This window comes from Molossus molossus, unplaced genomic scaffold, assembly GCF_014108415.1.
Source record: "Molossus molossus isolate mMolMol1 unplaced genomic scaffold, mMolMol1.p scaffold_m16_p_14, whole genome shotgun sequence".
In the NCBI taxonomy this organism is placed as follows: domain Eukaryota; kingdom Metazoa; phylum Chordata; class Mammalia; order Chiroptera; family Molossidae; genus Molossus; species Molossus molossus.
Genome location: NW_023425349.1, coordinates 19958282 through 19974128, shown reverse-complemented (window position 1 = coordinate 19974128; position 15847 = coordinate 19958282). Strand labels below are relative to the sequence as shown.

At 49.6% G+C, this 15847-nt stretch overlaps 1 protein-coding gene across 1 annotated transcript; it reads right to left on the bottom strand.

The window, feature by feature from the left end:
- Window positions 1-371: 371 nt before the first annotated feature.
- SLC46A2 (solute carrier family 46 member 2) lies at window positions 372-7979 on the bottom strand. The gene is made up of 4 exons (XM_036261582.1): window positions 6784-7979; window positions 5821-5904; window positions 5273-5429; window positions 372-895 (listed from the first exon to the last, which is right to left on the bottom strand). The coding sequence occupies exons 1-4, from the start codon at window positions 7904-7906 to the stop codon at window positions 838-840; spliced, it is 1422 nt and encodes a 473-aa protein (XP_036117475.1). The 5' UTR covers window positions 7907-7979; the 3' UTR covers window positions 372-837.
- Between the last annotated feature and the right edge of the window lie 7868 nt (window positions 7980-15847).

The window sequence follows — 15847 nt, the reverse complement described above, 5'->3', positions numbered from 1 at the left end:
ACATTTTTCAATATTTTGTTGAGATAGAGTGGAAGGAAGAGAGAGAGAGAGAAACATCGACGTGAAAGGGACAAATCGAGTGGCTGCCACCCACATGACCCAACCAGGGCTGGGGACAAACTGCAACCAAGGTACGTGCCCTTAGTGGGAACTGAACCTGGGTCTCTCTGGACTGCAGGCTGACGCTCTAACCGCTGAGCCAAACGGGCCAGGGCGATCATTGCTTCTTAAAAACAACAGTAACAACGACAACGAAACTGCCCTGAAGCCAAGAGCCCGAGCTCTGAGTCTGTCCTGAGTGTTCACAAGGCCACGGGAAGAAAGGTAACATTTATCCAAGGTTTTGTTTTAATTTTAAAAATATTGACTGATGTTCACTGTTGGCAGTTCTTACAAAACACCCCTTCCACGTCCCCCGCGGGTTTGCATCCCACACGGGACTCCTAGCACCGCACCCAGGTGACTACTGAGCCACACCTTGGAGCCCGGAAGACAATTTCTGGAAGAAAAGGCGCCTCTGTCTGAAGCTCCCTGTAGCGTCTGGCCCGGCTGTGCACGCAGCTTGAATATAAACCATTAAAGGTCACAGTCTGCTGCCCGCAGAGCCTAACCTCTGCCTGTCAGGGTGTCTGAAAGCTGACACAGTTCTTCCATCCCCAGGAAAACGCTTTCCCCGCCCCCAGGGACCCCTGAGCCAGAGCAGCTGATTCTGAGGCTGACTCTGGCTGGAACTCAGGTTTCTGGGTAGTGGGCTGCTTTGGTCACCAGTTCCTGGTCCCTCCCGTGGTTTTCCGAGGGGCCACTGCTGGTGTTATCACCTCCTGCGGGTCAGCACCTTCATGTCCCCGGGATGTCTGCATGTTTCAACCATGAGGCTTGTTTATAGGCCACGATGCTGTAAGAATTTACAAGAGAGAATTACAAGGGAACAGCTGGAGCGGGGCAAAGACGCGCTGCTTCCTCCCCATGGGTGGCGGGGAGGGCTCTGGCCGCCTCCTTAGCGCTGGTAGACTGAGAGGCTGTGTCCGTTGTAGCATCAGACTGCTGCACCGTCGGAGAGAGGTGGCCCACGGGAACTTCCCTCGTTCCAGGCTCATTCCATCCGTGGTACCTCTGCAGCCCTTTCCTTTTCCTGGAATCTCTGTCCATCTTACTTCTGCCTGAGGATGAACTCCCACATGTATCTCAAGATCGAGGGTTGCTAATCCCAAGTAGAATTAGCTGCCTCACCTTCTGCCTTTCCAAGCCCCTTTATCTCTTCCATAAATCATTGCATTGATTTAAAATATTTAAATATGTAGGAATGTATAGCTGTACGTTGACATCTTGGATCTGTGTAACTTTCAGTGTGTCTGTCAGCCTCTGGGGTCCTCGGTTTCCTTGCCTGTTTGAGCTCTGGGTACCTCGGGGTCTAAGCTATTCTTGAATGAGATTAAACACTCGGAGCTGCTGGATGGGGTAGGAGCTTAAATCCGAACCTCGAAGGGAAAGCTTTGTGGAAACGTCCAGTCACTCTGATTTCTCACCTTCCATGAGTCCAAAGGCTCTACAGGGAGGGACACTTACTGTACTTAAAACTTATCATATTACAAACCTGGCGAGAGGAGAGGCCAAGCCAGCCCAGGACCACGTGAACTCTGGGTTGCAGCCCTGACTCTGCAGCTGACCCCTGTCGTGGACCACTATAGCAAGAGCGGGAAGAGCCACATGGTGATGGCCAGCCCCTGACCTCAAGGTCAGCCAGGGGATGTGGATGGTCAGCAGTGCTGTTAATAGGTGCCGAACCCTTTGACCGTTCATTCGTTCGTTCATTCATTCATTCATTCATTCATTCATTCATTCATTCATTCATCAAATGCACTTGAGTGCTTCTTTTATGCCAGGCTTGCTACTGGACACACAGGATACATGGTGAGCCAGTCACAGGGTCCCCGCAGATAATCACTAAATAATCAACTGTCATACTATGGGGAAAAGTATAGGAGGCGTGGGGAGCATATAATAAAAGGATCTATTTCAGATCACGAAGAGGATATTCTCAAATCCTCTTGGAGAAAATGGTGTTTAAGACCACAGCTAGTTGGGTTAAGAAAGGTGTAGGCGAGAAAGGGAGGAGCGTGAGCGGAGGCAACGGGCTGAAGCCGAGTCGAGAGTGTGGTTCGTGGCAGGAACAGGAGCCCCGAGAGGTTGGCAAGGCCAGATGCTGCCGGACCCTGTGGTCATGGTGAGTTTCATCCTCAGAGCACTGAAAGCCAGGTGCAGAGCTTTGAGCAAGAGATGACATGACCTGATTTACCCTTCTCGGAAACTGCTCTGGCCACCTGCGGGGAGAAGGTGAGAGGTGAACAAGAGTGGATGTGGGGCAGGTGGCTCAGAGGCTAACTGGTCATCCAACTGCTTGGACTAGGTGTGGCAGCACCAAGATCAAAATAAAAAGATGAATGTGAGGTATATTCTGGAAGTAGAATCGATGAGGCCTGATGGATTGGAGGTGGGGGCGGAAGAAGAGGAAAGACACAGGTGACTGACTCTTCCCCGGGTGCGTGCTGGTGCCATTTAATGAGATGGGAAAGCCCGGAGGGAGAACAGACTTAAGCAGATGTCAAGAACCCAATTTTGAAAATTTAAGTGATAATGTGAAGTTTTGAAAGTACTTAGATGACTTAGAGAATATGAAGTGAGAAGACAACCCAGAGCAGAGCCCCAAAGACTTCTTCTGTTTGGAGGCTTGTGGAGCAGTGATCATAGAGGTAGGAGAACAATCAGGAGAGCGAGGTGTTGAGAAAGGTGAGTGACAGTGACAAGTGCCTCCCAAGGAAAGAGTGACTGACAGTGTTGGGGGCCACTGAGAAAGCATGTGTGGTGAGGATTATGGGAACCCACTGGATTCATCTTTGAAGACGTCGTATCGTAGCATCAGTGAGAGCAGCTCTGGGGAGTTGAGCTGGGGACATTAGTCTGTAGAAGGCTGCAAAGTGAACTGGAGGGGAGGACATGAGACAGCATGTGCTGACCAGCCTTTGGAGAGCTTGGCTATAAAAGGGAGCAGGAGGAAGAGGAGGAGAGGGGGAAGAAAAGGAGGAGGAGAAAAGAGGGGGAGGGGGAGGAGAAAGGGGGCGGGGAGGGTAGTAGGGGGAGGGGGAGGAGAGAGGGTAGTGGATCCTAGGTCAGTTCTGGTAGGAAGAATTCAGGGAAGAGAGTGCAGTGAGCTCTCTGAGGAGGTGGGAGAGGTGGCACCCAGACACCTAGTGACTTCTCTAAGAAGCCATGTCACCTAGTAGGTAAGGGAGAGGGCCTGGGTTCAAATCCTGCCTCTGCCACGTATTAGCTGTGGATCCTTTGGGAAGTTACATAATACCTTAGAGTCTGTTTCCTCATTTGCAAAATGGGGATAATAACAGTAATTACATAAGAGGACTGTTTGAGAAAATTAAATTAATGAAAATATTTAAAGTAGTGCCTGGCACATATTAAGGGCGCTTTAGTGTTTGCAATTATTATCATTTTGAAAAGGGTGGGGAGGAGAAGCATAGGATGGGTGCCCATGAGGGTAGGTCTGTAGATTTCCTTTGGGGGCGTGGGGCCATTCTCCTCTGATGGCAGTAGCTGCGCGCATGCGCGCTGTGGGGGGGGGGCGCAGAGGGCGGGGCCGGTTATTTCCTCAGCGGCTCCCTCCCTATTGCACAGGAAAAAGCCAGCAGAGGGGACAGGTTCTACAGTAACGTGAAGTCGGTACCAGAATCGGCCAGGGGTGGGCGCAAATAGGCTGTTTGCAGCTGTGGCCCAGGGACCTCTCCCCCCAGCCTTCTGCCCTCCACAGGCTCCTCTGCTCCCCTGACCTGAATGTACCTTCCTGGGTTCTTATGTGCTTGGAATGTACCTTTTCTTCCCGTGGTTAGAGAGTTCTACTGGTCTTTCCTATTGATGTCGCTTAATGATTGATGGTACAGCCTTGGCCTGTTCTAGCTGAAAAAGCCTCAGTGATCGAGGGCCCCTGCCTCAGGAGGTCCAACTTTCTACGCAGGCAGGGACATAAATGTGATGTGATGTGAGAACTCAAAAGAGCCATATTACCATCCCTTCCTGCTTCTCCCACCTGCCTTCACTTACTTTCTGCTCTGCTGCCACCGCTAACTACCAAACAGCTCTCATGCGCCCCCAGGCAGGTCCCTTTAAAATGCAACTCTACAAGGAATCCTTGCACCTTGCTGGGGTATATCTATTGAACTCCGTCTCCTCTGGTGGGATTGATACAAGCCTGGGCTTCAGGGGAGGGGAGAGGCTGTGCTGCCTAATATGCAGCCACCAGTCCCGCAGGCTACCAACCACTCGAAATGTGACCAGTCCAAATGGAGACGTGTTATCTGCATACAACCCATACCAGGTTTCAAAGACTCGGTAAAAACAAAGAAAATCTCATTGATTAATTTTGTAAATTGATTACCTGTGAAAAGGATAGTTTGGATACAGTGGGTTAAATCAAGTATGTTATTCAATCAATTTCACCTGTTATTTTTATCATTTTTAGATGTGACTACTGGAAGGTTTGAAGTCACGGACATAGCTTGCACTTGTGGCTCGTCCCGTATTCTCTCTGGACAGGGCTGGCCGAGGACCAGACTGCTCCCTGTGGTCCTGTTCGGTGGGGACAGGCTGGTGTTCTGGCCATGGGACTGGAGGGCCTATCCTTTGCTTTTCTAGCTTTTTGCCCGCCTGTTACCTCCCAGACTTGAGTGCTCTTGTTTTACGAATGAGACGATTTCCCCAGAAGATGTCAAGGGAATTGCCTGAGTCCTACGGGGACCTCCCACAGTCCAGTGGCCATGAGGTCTCCGGGGCACTGAGTAGAGAAGCTGCCAGGTGCCAAGCCCTGGGAAGGCACAGAGACGGAAGTGAGAATGGATGTGAGGAGGTATGACTCCTACCCACCTAAAGGGAGCTAAACCAAAGAGGTCTGAGAGGGTCAAGATGTTTTCTAATCTCAGCTTCTGAATACAGGGAAGTATATGAGGCTCCTATAAATAAATTGTATTACAAACCCGCCAGGAAGTGAGCCAGCTGGTTGGAGTCTCCTGTTCATTACTTAGGACTCTCGGGAATTCCCAAATAATTAATTTGGGGGAACAGCAGGACTTTTTCTTTGTGAGAGAATCTACTGAGAACCCACTGAAAACAAATGATGCTTTCTGATAATGGGCTAGAGATGGTCCAGAAATCCTTGACCAAAGCCCCAGGGCCCCAGCCCAAATGGCAGACACTGCCCCTGTCTTACCCAATCGGAACGATGGCCAGGAAGGAGAGAGAGGAGGAGAGCGCGAAGCAGGTACCCACGAACTTCTCCATGGTGAGCTGGTAGAGCTTGTTATACATCGTGGAGGTAACCACCCAGGTCAGAGTCAGGGACAGCTGCAGGATGACGAACACCTTTCCTGTGGAAGGAACAGAGCTGACTCTCCTTCCCTGTCCCCCGCGAGCCGAGTCTCTGGGGAGCTCACCGGAGACCCTTCCCTCCCCCAGGACTCCCTCTCAGCCTTCATGGCTCATTCACCAGGGCTCCTGCTGTAGTCCAGTGGATCTACCTGCGGTCTGTGGGTGGCAGTGTCTCCTTTGACTATGGCTTTTCAGTGACTGATTTCTGAGTCGGCCCCACCCTCCTGTTCACTCCCTCTGCCCTGAATGGACACCGGTGTGTCCCTGGAGTATTTGAGATTGCTTCTAGAACTCTACGCGTGTGCCTCCTGCAAGTCTGAACCCTGTGCCACAAGCCAAACAGCTCTGGGACAGCCCAGTCGGAGACTCAGGGGGATTCATTTTACTCACCATAGGAGGAGTCCTTTATAAGTTTGGACATTGCCGATCGAATGGTTGTGACAGGGATGAGAGCGAACAGCATGAGGCCTCGAGCTGGAAAGAAATCACATGAGGACACTCCTCACTTGGCCCAGCCCCAGCCCAGGAGTAAATCTGAATAAAGCAAAAGCCTCACTTAGAGTCCCCTCTGCCCATAACTGCTGTGCAGCTTGCCCTGGAAGACACACCCTCCTGGTACCTGGCTTACTTCTGATACGTTAGCCACTAGCCACGTGTGGCTATTTAAATTGATTAAAATGCAATAAAATTTAAAATTCTGTTCTTTACATGAACTAGCCACATTTCAAGTCCTCAGCAGCCACATGTGGCTTTTGGCTACTCTGTGGGACAAGACAGATCTAGAGCGTTTTGGTCATTGCAGACAGTTCTGTTGGAGCAGTGGGCTAGCGCGCTCTGCTCGTGGTTGTCTGAAGACATCCTCGCGTGGAAGCCATTCCGCTTCCCTGAAGGAATTTTTCACATTGGTTCTGGAAAGCATACGTGGAGAATTTTTTAAATCCATTTTTCAAAAGCTCTTGCTTGACCCTAAATGATTTTAATTAAGGTACCTATTCAGTTGAATGATTTAATGTTTTATCCCTTTAAAATTGGGGAAGAGAAACCCATTCCTATCTCCTTCATCCAAGGCCATTCTGAATCCTTTCTACCGACTCCAGGCACACTGACCACTCCTCCCACGACCTCCTAGAGCCACGGACACCATTCTGTAACATTTCAGTGGGCAATACAGATAACACAATACGACACAATTAACTCAAGTGCCCATAATCTTGTCTTCCTTGAACCTCCTAGGTAGCAGATACAATCCCTGGTGCCAAGCTGGGACACCTGGACCTCAGCATTCCTACTGTCAGCCCCATGACTCAGGGGACCAGTGTCTTTGTCCTGCCTCCCCAAGAACGTCAGACTCACCAATGTAGAACATGTATGTCTCTTTCACGAAAGTCAACAGGAGGGCTCCCGATCCAAAGGAGACCATCCCAATCATGATCATGGTGGTGTCCTGGAAGCAGCGGGAGAAGACCAGGACGCCCAAGAAGCTGGTGATGAAGATGATGTATCCTGAAGCCATACCATAGCCCACCTGCACTTGGTTCCAACTGAGCGGTTCCCTTAGCACGAACAGGGGCATCACGTCCACTGTGCCCACCACTGCCAGGTCATAAAGTATGGCACCCAGAAAGAGCAGGACAATAATGGATTTATGGGGCTTTGCTTTCTCAGGAGATAGGGGGTGCCCCTCCACACTCTGCCTGTCAGGCTGATCAGGATCCAGGGTGCGATATGTGCCAACTGTGCCAGACACGGTATCCACGGTGGGGGGTGCCTTGGGCTTGGCCACTGACACAGGGACCTTTAGGACCAAGAGGCTGTAGAGAAGGGCAAAGGAGGCACAGCTCACGCTGCAGGCTGTCAGCGCCAGGCCCTGCCAGGCTTGCCCAGACACATGCTGGAAGAGATGCCCGGAGGCCATGCTCCCACAGAATCCCGCCAAGCCCAGGATCAGGTCGATAAAGATGAGGCGAATGGAGCGGCGGCCCTCGGAGGAGCCAAGGGATCCCAGGGATATAACCCCGGACCAGTACGCGGAGAGGCCTCCGCAGAGCCCGTTCAGCCCCACCGCCCAGTACATCACCTCTATGGGCCAGTCCCACAGCACCTTGAACAGGAGCCCCAGGCGGCAGAGCAGGATGCCCAGCAGGGCCACACAAATGGAGATCTTGCGGTGGTAGCGGTCGCTGAGCCAGCCCAGGACGTAGGCAGGCAGCAGGGGCGTCAGGCCGGTCACGAGGTTGTAGATGATGTAGAAGTTGGAGATGGCCTTCTGCTGCTGGTCCTCTAGAGCCCCCCGGGGAGACAAGCTGGTGCTGTGGTTGGAGGCTCTGACCCCTAAGGATTCCTTCAGCACTAGGAGCAGCCCCGTATCATAGAGGGAGCTGGCCACCTGAGTGGAGGCCACCACGGGCTCAATCCAGGTCCTCACCTGGAGGCGAGTCAGGTAGCCCCTGCAAGGGCAGGTGGACTCGGGGCCCATGTGGTCTCTCTGATGGGGGATGGAGGAGCCGACTGGGTGGTCGCTGCTCCAGAGCGGGAGTGCAAACCGTCCGCCTGTGAGTGCAGGAGAGGGGACAACCCCAAGCCGCAGGGTGCGTGTGTGGTGACTGCAGCCAGCCCAGCTGCCGAGTGACCTTCCTGGCCAGCGCTACCCCATCCCAGTCAGTAAAGGCTGTGCTCCGCCCTCGCCTCCGCCCCCGCCCCCGCCGGCAAGCAGGGCTGGCATCTGCCCAGGGCAGCCAGGCACAGGGAAGCGCACAGCGAGTCCCCACCGTCCGTGGCCGACGCGTCACGCTGCTCCAGTGAGCGCGGCCGCCTGACCAGCGCGGATTTCCCCACAGCCGGGCGTGCCCGGACCTCCCACGGTCGCGGGGCTTCTCCTAGGGCTTGTCACAGCAGGGGCCCAGAAGCCCCAGGCTGCCTGCTTCCTCCTCTACACTTCTGCTAAGAGGACCAGGGTGATGGGGGGTGCAGGGACAGAAGTGATCCTGCCCAGGGATGGAGGGTCAAAATCCACAACTTCTCTTCCTGGCTGCTCAGCCCTGACAGCCACCACAGCATGGATGCGCAGGAACCCAAAGTCACTCGAGGGAATGCAAGTCTGCAGGAAGAGTTCATAAAGCCAAGTGGATAATGCACTTCTGGGTGTAAGGACTAAACTCTAACGGGTTTCTGTAGAAATGTGTCCTTTAGGTAGTTTTTAGGTGAGCTATAGTCTTCTCTACCCCTCCCTGTTCCTGCTCAGACCCCCGTGTCCAAGCCTAGACAGCTGTGCCTTCTGCAAAGAGAAAGACGCAATTAGTCTCTCCCTTCAAGATGTGTCCTCTGGCTGGCAGTCCCCTCAATGCTTCCTTCCTTCCCTCTTCCTCCCCCTCAGCTAGGCCCACCTTGGGAGGAGCTGGCTTCACCCAACCCATGCCTGGCTCTCCCACTCCATTCCTAACCCTGTTTTCCCAGAGGCTGCAGCCAGCAGCCCAACCAGCCTGTTCCTGTGAGGGGCAGAGGCTCCAGGGGGTGGGTAGGTGACGGGGGAAGATGGCACTCAGCAATCAGGTATGGCCATGAGAACACAGCCTGAACCGGAGCCCCCTTCGGCCATGTAATCGAAGAGTCTGGCTGTTCTTGGGGCTGCAGACACTAAGAGGCAGCCATCATCCTCTCGGGGAGGGTCTGTGATGTCTCAGTTCTTCTTTCCTCTTGTGAAACCAGGGAAATTTAAGAGGCCTCCGAGAGATTCACACGAGATACAGGACAGGTCTGGTGGGAGCGGCTCATCGTGATGCTAGCCAGCCCCGGGACCCTCCAGGCCTGGGACCTGAATCCTCTGACCCAGAAATGAACTAGACCCAGGCAGTTGGTGTCTCTCCCAGTTTAGGCTACTCTGGTTTGGGTTGTATTTTTATCACGTTTCTACTACCCCTCCACCTCTGAGTGCAGATCCCACCTGAGTTAGTGCCTGGCCATCTGTGACGTAGGGTACTGGGGGGGATAGTCTGTAGCCAGTTTGAACCCTGACTCTACTGCTTTAAGTCTCTAGCTCAAGGCTGGCTTTATTAAAGTGCAAAGGTTAAACTCTCTCATCTTTTTCATTGATAAAGTCACATATTTGAGGAGAAAGAAACAAAAAAATTCTTTGAAGCAGCTAACAACGCAGCAGGTGTGGCTCAGTGGTTCAGCATCGGCCCATGCACCAGAAGGTCTCCGGTTGGATTCCCGGGTAGGGCACATGTCTGGGTTTCGGGCTTTATTCTCAGCAGGGGGTGTGCAGGAGGCAGCTGGTGGGTGTTTCTAGCTCTCTCTCCCTCTCCCTTCCTCTCTCTGAAATCAATACAAACTTTTTTTTTTTAAAGCAGCTAACATTTACTGAGCCCTTACTATGTACTAAGCACTTTACAGGAGTAAATTAATTTAATAGGACTCCCGAGAAGTCTTCAAGCTAATCTGCCCTCTCATTTTCTGGGTGGAGAAACTGAAGCCAATGAGGTGAAGTAATTTGCACAAGATCACAAAGCTAGTAAGTTGGGGAGCCAGCATTTGGCACCAGTCTTTAAAAGCCAGTAGCCATGGGAACTTTTATTTGAGGGTGTCCTCTCAACCAACATAGGAATGTGGAGAGGAGCAGAAATACCTTAATCATTTTGAAGCCATCACTCATGCACAATGTATTGCATCAATGGAGAGGAGCTAGAGGCGTGGATGGAGGCTTGTTTATTGGATGTTCATCCAGACACCTTGCAATCAAGGAGGAAGTGCTTTTATTTTCATAACAGGTGGCCCCAAAATTCCATTTAGAAAGGAACAATCTTTGTTTGGAAAATACCTTTGATCAATTAGAAGGTGAAATCCCCGGGGCCTGGATTTCAGCTGTGGAGGAGGCTCCAGGAAGTGGGTGGAGCCTCTGTTTTGGAGTCAAAGAGAGGAAGCTGTTGGATGTGCTGGAAAGGGAGGCGTGGGAGAGAGAGCGAAGGAGGGAGAAGGGAGGGAGAGAGGGGAAGAGGTGTGAGGAGGACTGTTGGTGGGAAGGGCCAGGACAGGAACCCCTGCAGTCAGGGTGATCAGAGGGACCTTAGAGGATAAGATGTCTCTTATGGCTCTGAACGCTGCGGTATCATGTGTGTCTATGAATCCTTCCTGGGACCTCTCCCTGCCTCCTCAGTTCTTTAGAAAAGTCCGCTCATGAATGGTTTGTATGAGTGGGATTTTTTGTTTTTCATTTTGATGGATATCAGTGCAGCAGCTGTGATTCATGTGTGGATTGACATACGCTGGGCGGAGATCATGAGGAAACAGGTGGAAGAGGAGATGTTCACGGCAATGGACTTGGGAGTTAAGCCATCTGACCCAGATCTTGAAAGCCAGACAGAGCCCGCCGCGGACGTGCAGGCTTCATTGATGAAAAAGGTGTTGTTTTTATTATTATTTTAGGAGTTGGGGCCAGCCTTTCCCCGAGACACTGCCAGTGAGGAAAATAAGATGCCTTCTGAAACATAAATATATACTGGAACAAAGCAAAGATGTGGAAACTCCTCCTAGGACACAGAGACAAACCCTGTCAGTGATCGCTTCCTCCGAGGGTTCCCAGTGGCGGGTCCGTCGCTGCTGGCAGGACGCAGCCCAGTCCCCTGGCCCGGTCACAACAATCTTCTGGTTATGACTTTACTCCCCAAAGACAGTTGCACACAGGGAGAAAATTTCAGTTACTTGGACACCCCAAATAATTTCTCATGGTAAATGGATAAGTTGGCATTCTGAGTACGCTCTCTGCCTGTCTGGTTTGGTTCATGTGAGCCTGTTTGGGAAATGGCTTCTCTCTCCATGTGCTGATGAAATGAAGTTTTAAAAATTCTTTCAGGCTGAGAGCTAAGCCCTATCTATAATAAATGTATCAAAAAAAAAAAAAAAAGAATGTTACAAATGGATACTCTTGGGAGATTGTTTCATTGACCTTTACCTTGTGGTGGCACCCTAACATTGCCCAATGTTATCGATGGGGAAACTAAGACTTAGGGTAGCTAAATAATTTGCACAAGGTTCACACAGAGCCAAGATCCACAGCAAGGTTTGTGTGACTTCCAAGTGTGTGCTATTTTCACAATGCTCCATTTTTGACGTAAATGAACAGAAGAGATACTTTGAAAAGGCATTTGTTAATTAAATACTTTCCTTCAAATACTGTGAGACTCTTCCAGGAGATATTCAAATATAGTGGTTCATTTGTTCATCTATTCATCATCTGTCATCTACTATCCATCCATCCATCCATCCACAGGGATATTTTGAGCATCAGGCCTACCAGTAGGTACCAGGGATACAAACTCCTTTGCCCTCAAAGATCTTTCAGTCTGCAGAGTTATCAAAAGGCACTGGTACTAACACTCCAAGTTCTGTTTTACATATGAAGTCACTGACGGCCAGGCCATGCCTCCTCTTGCATCAAAGACTGGCTTTGTGGGATTCCTCTCCACCCCATCCTCGGCTACCAACTTGAATAACCTCATGAACAACCTGCTCAGCCCTGCAGAAGAAGACACCTGTTGTTCTTGCTGCCCAGCACACATTGACTCTTCTGTTAACTACAACACCCCAGTTTTCTTTTCTTTTTTCTTAATCCTCACTCGAGGATATTTTTCTGTTTATCTTCATATAGAGTGGGAGGGAGGAAGAGAGAGGGAGAAGAGGAAGAGAAAGAGAAACATTAGCATGAGAGAGCCACACTGATTGGTTTCCTCCCACGTGACTCCAACCAGGGCTGGACTGATCTGCAGCGGAGCTAAGTGCCCTTGACCAGAATCGAACCCATGATTCTTTGGTCCGCAGGTCGACGCTTTAACTGCTGAATCAAACCAGCCAGGGCACCCTATTTTTCTTTTTATGAACCATCCTCCAAGTAGATGTGAGGTTCAGGTCTGGCCAGTCCCAAAAATGTGTGCCTGTGATCACAGTGATCGGTTCGGAGATGGCAATGTGACCCAAGTTTGGACCAATCAGAATAAGCCCAGGATGTAAGCTTAGTTATGCTTATTCTTTTCTGCTCCTCTTAGACTGGTGATGATAAAAGTCTAGAGTTGCTGGCAGCTGTTTTGCTACCACTGGAGAGGCGCTTACCTGAGATTGGAGCCCATACAGAGAGCAGCAGAGTTGAAAGAGAGCCCAGATCCGAATGACATCATAAGAGCTGTACCTGAAGCTAAACTATCCCTTGACTTTTTATCTTCAGGTAGAGCAGGAGGGAGAGAGGGAGGAAGAGAGAGAGAGAAACATCGATGTGAGAGAGACACATCGAGTGGTTGCCACCCACATGACCCCAAACGGGGCCGGGGACAAACTGCAACTGAGGTACGTGCCCCAAGCAGGAACTGAACTCAGGACTCTCCAGTCCGCAGGCTGAAGCTGTAACCGCTGAGCCAAACCAGCCAGGGCTCCCTTGACATTTTAATAACAAAGTTTCTGCATTCCCTTTCAGGTTTGATTTGGGTTTTCAATCAATGGCAAATGAGAGATTTTGATGGCCTCAAAGCCAAGGCCTTTCATCTTTAGTGACTTCCACCTTGTTCAGCTACAGACTCCTTTGGATCCTGTATCTGATCAACTGTTTTGTGCCACCTCCGAAGTCATTAGTCCAAATAGCCCACTCTCTGCCTACAGCCTGTTCTCTTTCTGTGTTGCTTGTTCAACTACTTCCACTTCAATGATTCTTTGATCTTATCAGGACTTGTGTGACCCTATACTAATACATGATTTTCCAAACCAGTAGCTTTTCCTTTTCTCTCTTCCTCTATAATCCAAATTAGGTTTTATGGCACATCGTTTTAACAACATCCTTTTCAATAGATCAAACTCTCTGTTCTTCTGTCTTTTCAATAAATGTCAGCCTTGGATGAACCTGATTATCGGCCGGCATTGAAGTAGCTCCAATCTCAAATGAGTCCTCGAAACAATTCCGCAGTCCTGTGATGTTCCTCCAGCCAACTCTCACTCTTTAGTTCTCCAAAATTTCAGGTTCAGAATTTTGCCATTCCCTTCAAACTTCCCAACTCTTCTATGATTTTCTATTTTACTTCTAGCTCTATCATGTCACTACAATGGACTTTTCGGAGGTCATCAGTAATTCCATGTCATTAAATTCAACAGACATGTTCAGTCCTCATCCTACTTGACTCTGAGCAGCCCTTGAGAGTTTTGACCTCTCTCCTAAACCTCTGAGGGTTTATTCTCTTCTTTAGTGGCAGCACACCTCCTGGCTTATCTCCTTTCTCTCTGACCACTTCACTTATCTTTGCAGACTCATCAAACTCTAACCAGTTTCAAAGTTAGAATCCATATGGCTCAGTCATAGGCGTTCTTCTCAGTCCCTTGTGTAACCAATCTCACCTGCTCACATAGTTTCAACTACCATTTATATGTCGTTGACTCATTAAATCGTGTCTCCAATCCAGACCTTTCTCTCAGCTCCAGACCACATATCCACCACCTACTTGATATCTTTTCAACATATACAAGATCAAACTCATAGTCTCCTCGCCCTGGCCAGTTTGGCTGAGCGGTTAGAGCGCCGGCCTGCAGTCCAGAGAGACCTGGGTTCAGTTCCCGTTAGGGGCATGTACCTCAGTTGCAGTTTGTCCCCGGCCCCAGTTGGGGTCATGTGGGTGGCAACCAGTCAATGTTTCTCTCTCTTCCTCTCTCCCTCCCATTCTATCTGAACAAAAAATGGAAAAATGTCCTCGGGTGAGGATAAAAAACAACAACTCATAGTCTCCTTTCCCCTCCCATTACAGTGTTCCTTATCATTGTGGCTACTGCATACATCCAGATGTGTAAGCTAGATATCTTTCTCTCTCTTACCTTTTTTATGCAGTTCCTTACCAAATCATGTTTATTTAACCTATTAAATATCTCTGGACTTCATTCATTATTTCCCCCATTTTCATAGCAGCACCCTAGTTCAAAGTATCATTTTCTCTTGCTTGGCCCACACAATAAACTACTAATATTTTATCTGTATCCACTTCATTCCTCTCTAATACTGAAACAAGATTTATCTTTTCAAAATGCACATCTTATTCTAAAGCCAAATCCTCTTACCATGGTCTGCCAGCCTTGCATGGTAATTACCTACCTTTGCACCTTCATCTTGTACCATGTGTCTCTTGCTGTTTCTACTCCAGCCCTATTGGCTGTCTATTTCTCAAATGTCCTTTGCTCCTCCTACCACAGGCCTTGGCACATGTGATTCCTTCTATCTACAGCCTGCTAAAGTTCTGTTTTTGCCTAATTAACATCTACTTCTCCTTTGGGTCTCAGCTTACATGCCACTTCCTCAGGAAAACATTTCTTGCTTTTCTGGCTAAATCATGTATTCCACCCCATACCCATTATAGGGTTCCTTAGCACCTCGTAACTCCTCTTCTTGTCACAATTGCAATGTGTTTTGGTCATAAATTTGACCCATGTCTTTGGGCAACATTAGACTGTACAATCAGTGAGAGCTGGGGCCATATTTTGGTTGACATCAAAGCCCCAGAGCCCGACACATTGGCACTTAGAAGGCACGCAGTCAATTTGTGTTAAATAGTAAATTAAGATCTATTACATTCCACTGTCTGGGGAAACCATGGGTTTAGACTTTCAGAGGTAGAAAAGTTAAATGTCAGTCATTATTTAGACCAGCCTCCTAAAGAACCTGAGGCTCCAAATCCACAGTTAGTGAGGACAAGTCTTCCAGTTCTGTGGCTCAGACCTTCCCTGTACCTCCTTCCTCCCATGCAGCGGTGGTGATGGGTTACACGGAACTAAAGCCTCGGCCCTCTTAGCGTGGATTTGCAGCAGGTAGCATGTGACCATGTTGTAGATTTAACTCACGGGTATCTTTGGGATGAGACTCTTAGTTTCATTAGCGCTACACTGTAGACAAATTATTACCTAAAGCAAATCTATAAAGGTGAACTCAGAATCCTGCTGTTTCTCCAAGTCCCGATTTATTGAAAACTTTGCAGCCACGAAAGTTAGATGTAGAGCTGGGAGCTCGTATTTCCTGTCTTATCACTTCCTGGCAGCTCCTGATATAATATACCAGGACATGTTTGGCAAAGGAGGCTTTGGGATTACATCGATCGCAGCTAACCAGCCCTCCTCCAAGGCCAGGATATGGCAACTCTTAACGCACACCCGCCTGTGCTTCTCACTCTCTCCCATAAACGAAGTGCCCTGCTCCCTCCACGCAGGAGCTTCACCCCCCGGACTTGTCAGGAGCCGGTGGAGACCCCTTCCCTAGTTTAGGGAGTGGGGCTCTGAGCTCTGCTCCTTACCCAACGCTTGATCAGCGGCCTCAAAGTGAAAGTCTCCACAGTGTTTAAAAAAAAAAGTAAGAAATGAAAGTTTTTGTGCCTCAAAAAAAAAAAGAAGAAGAAGTTTCTGTTCCTGA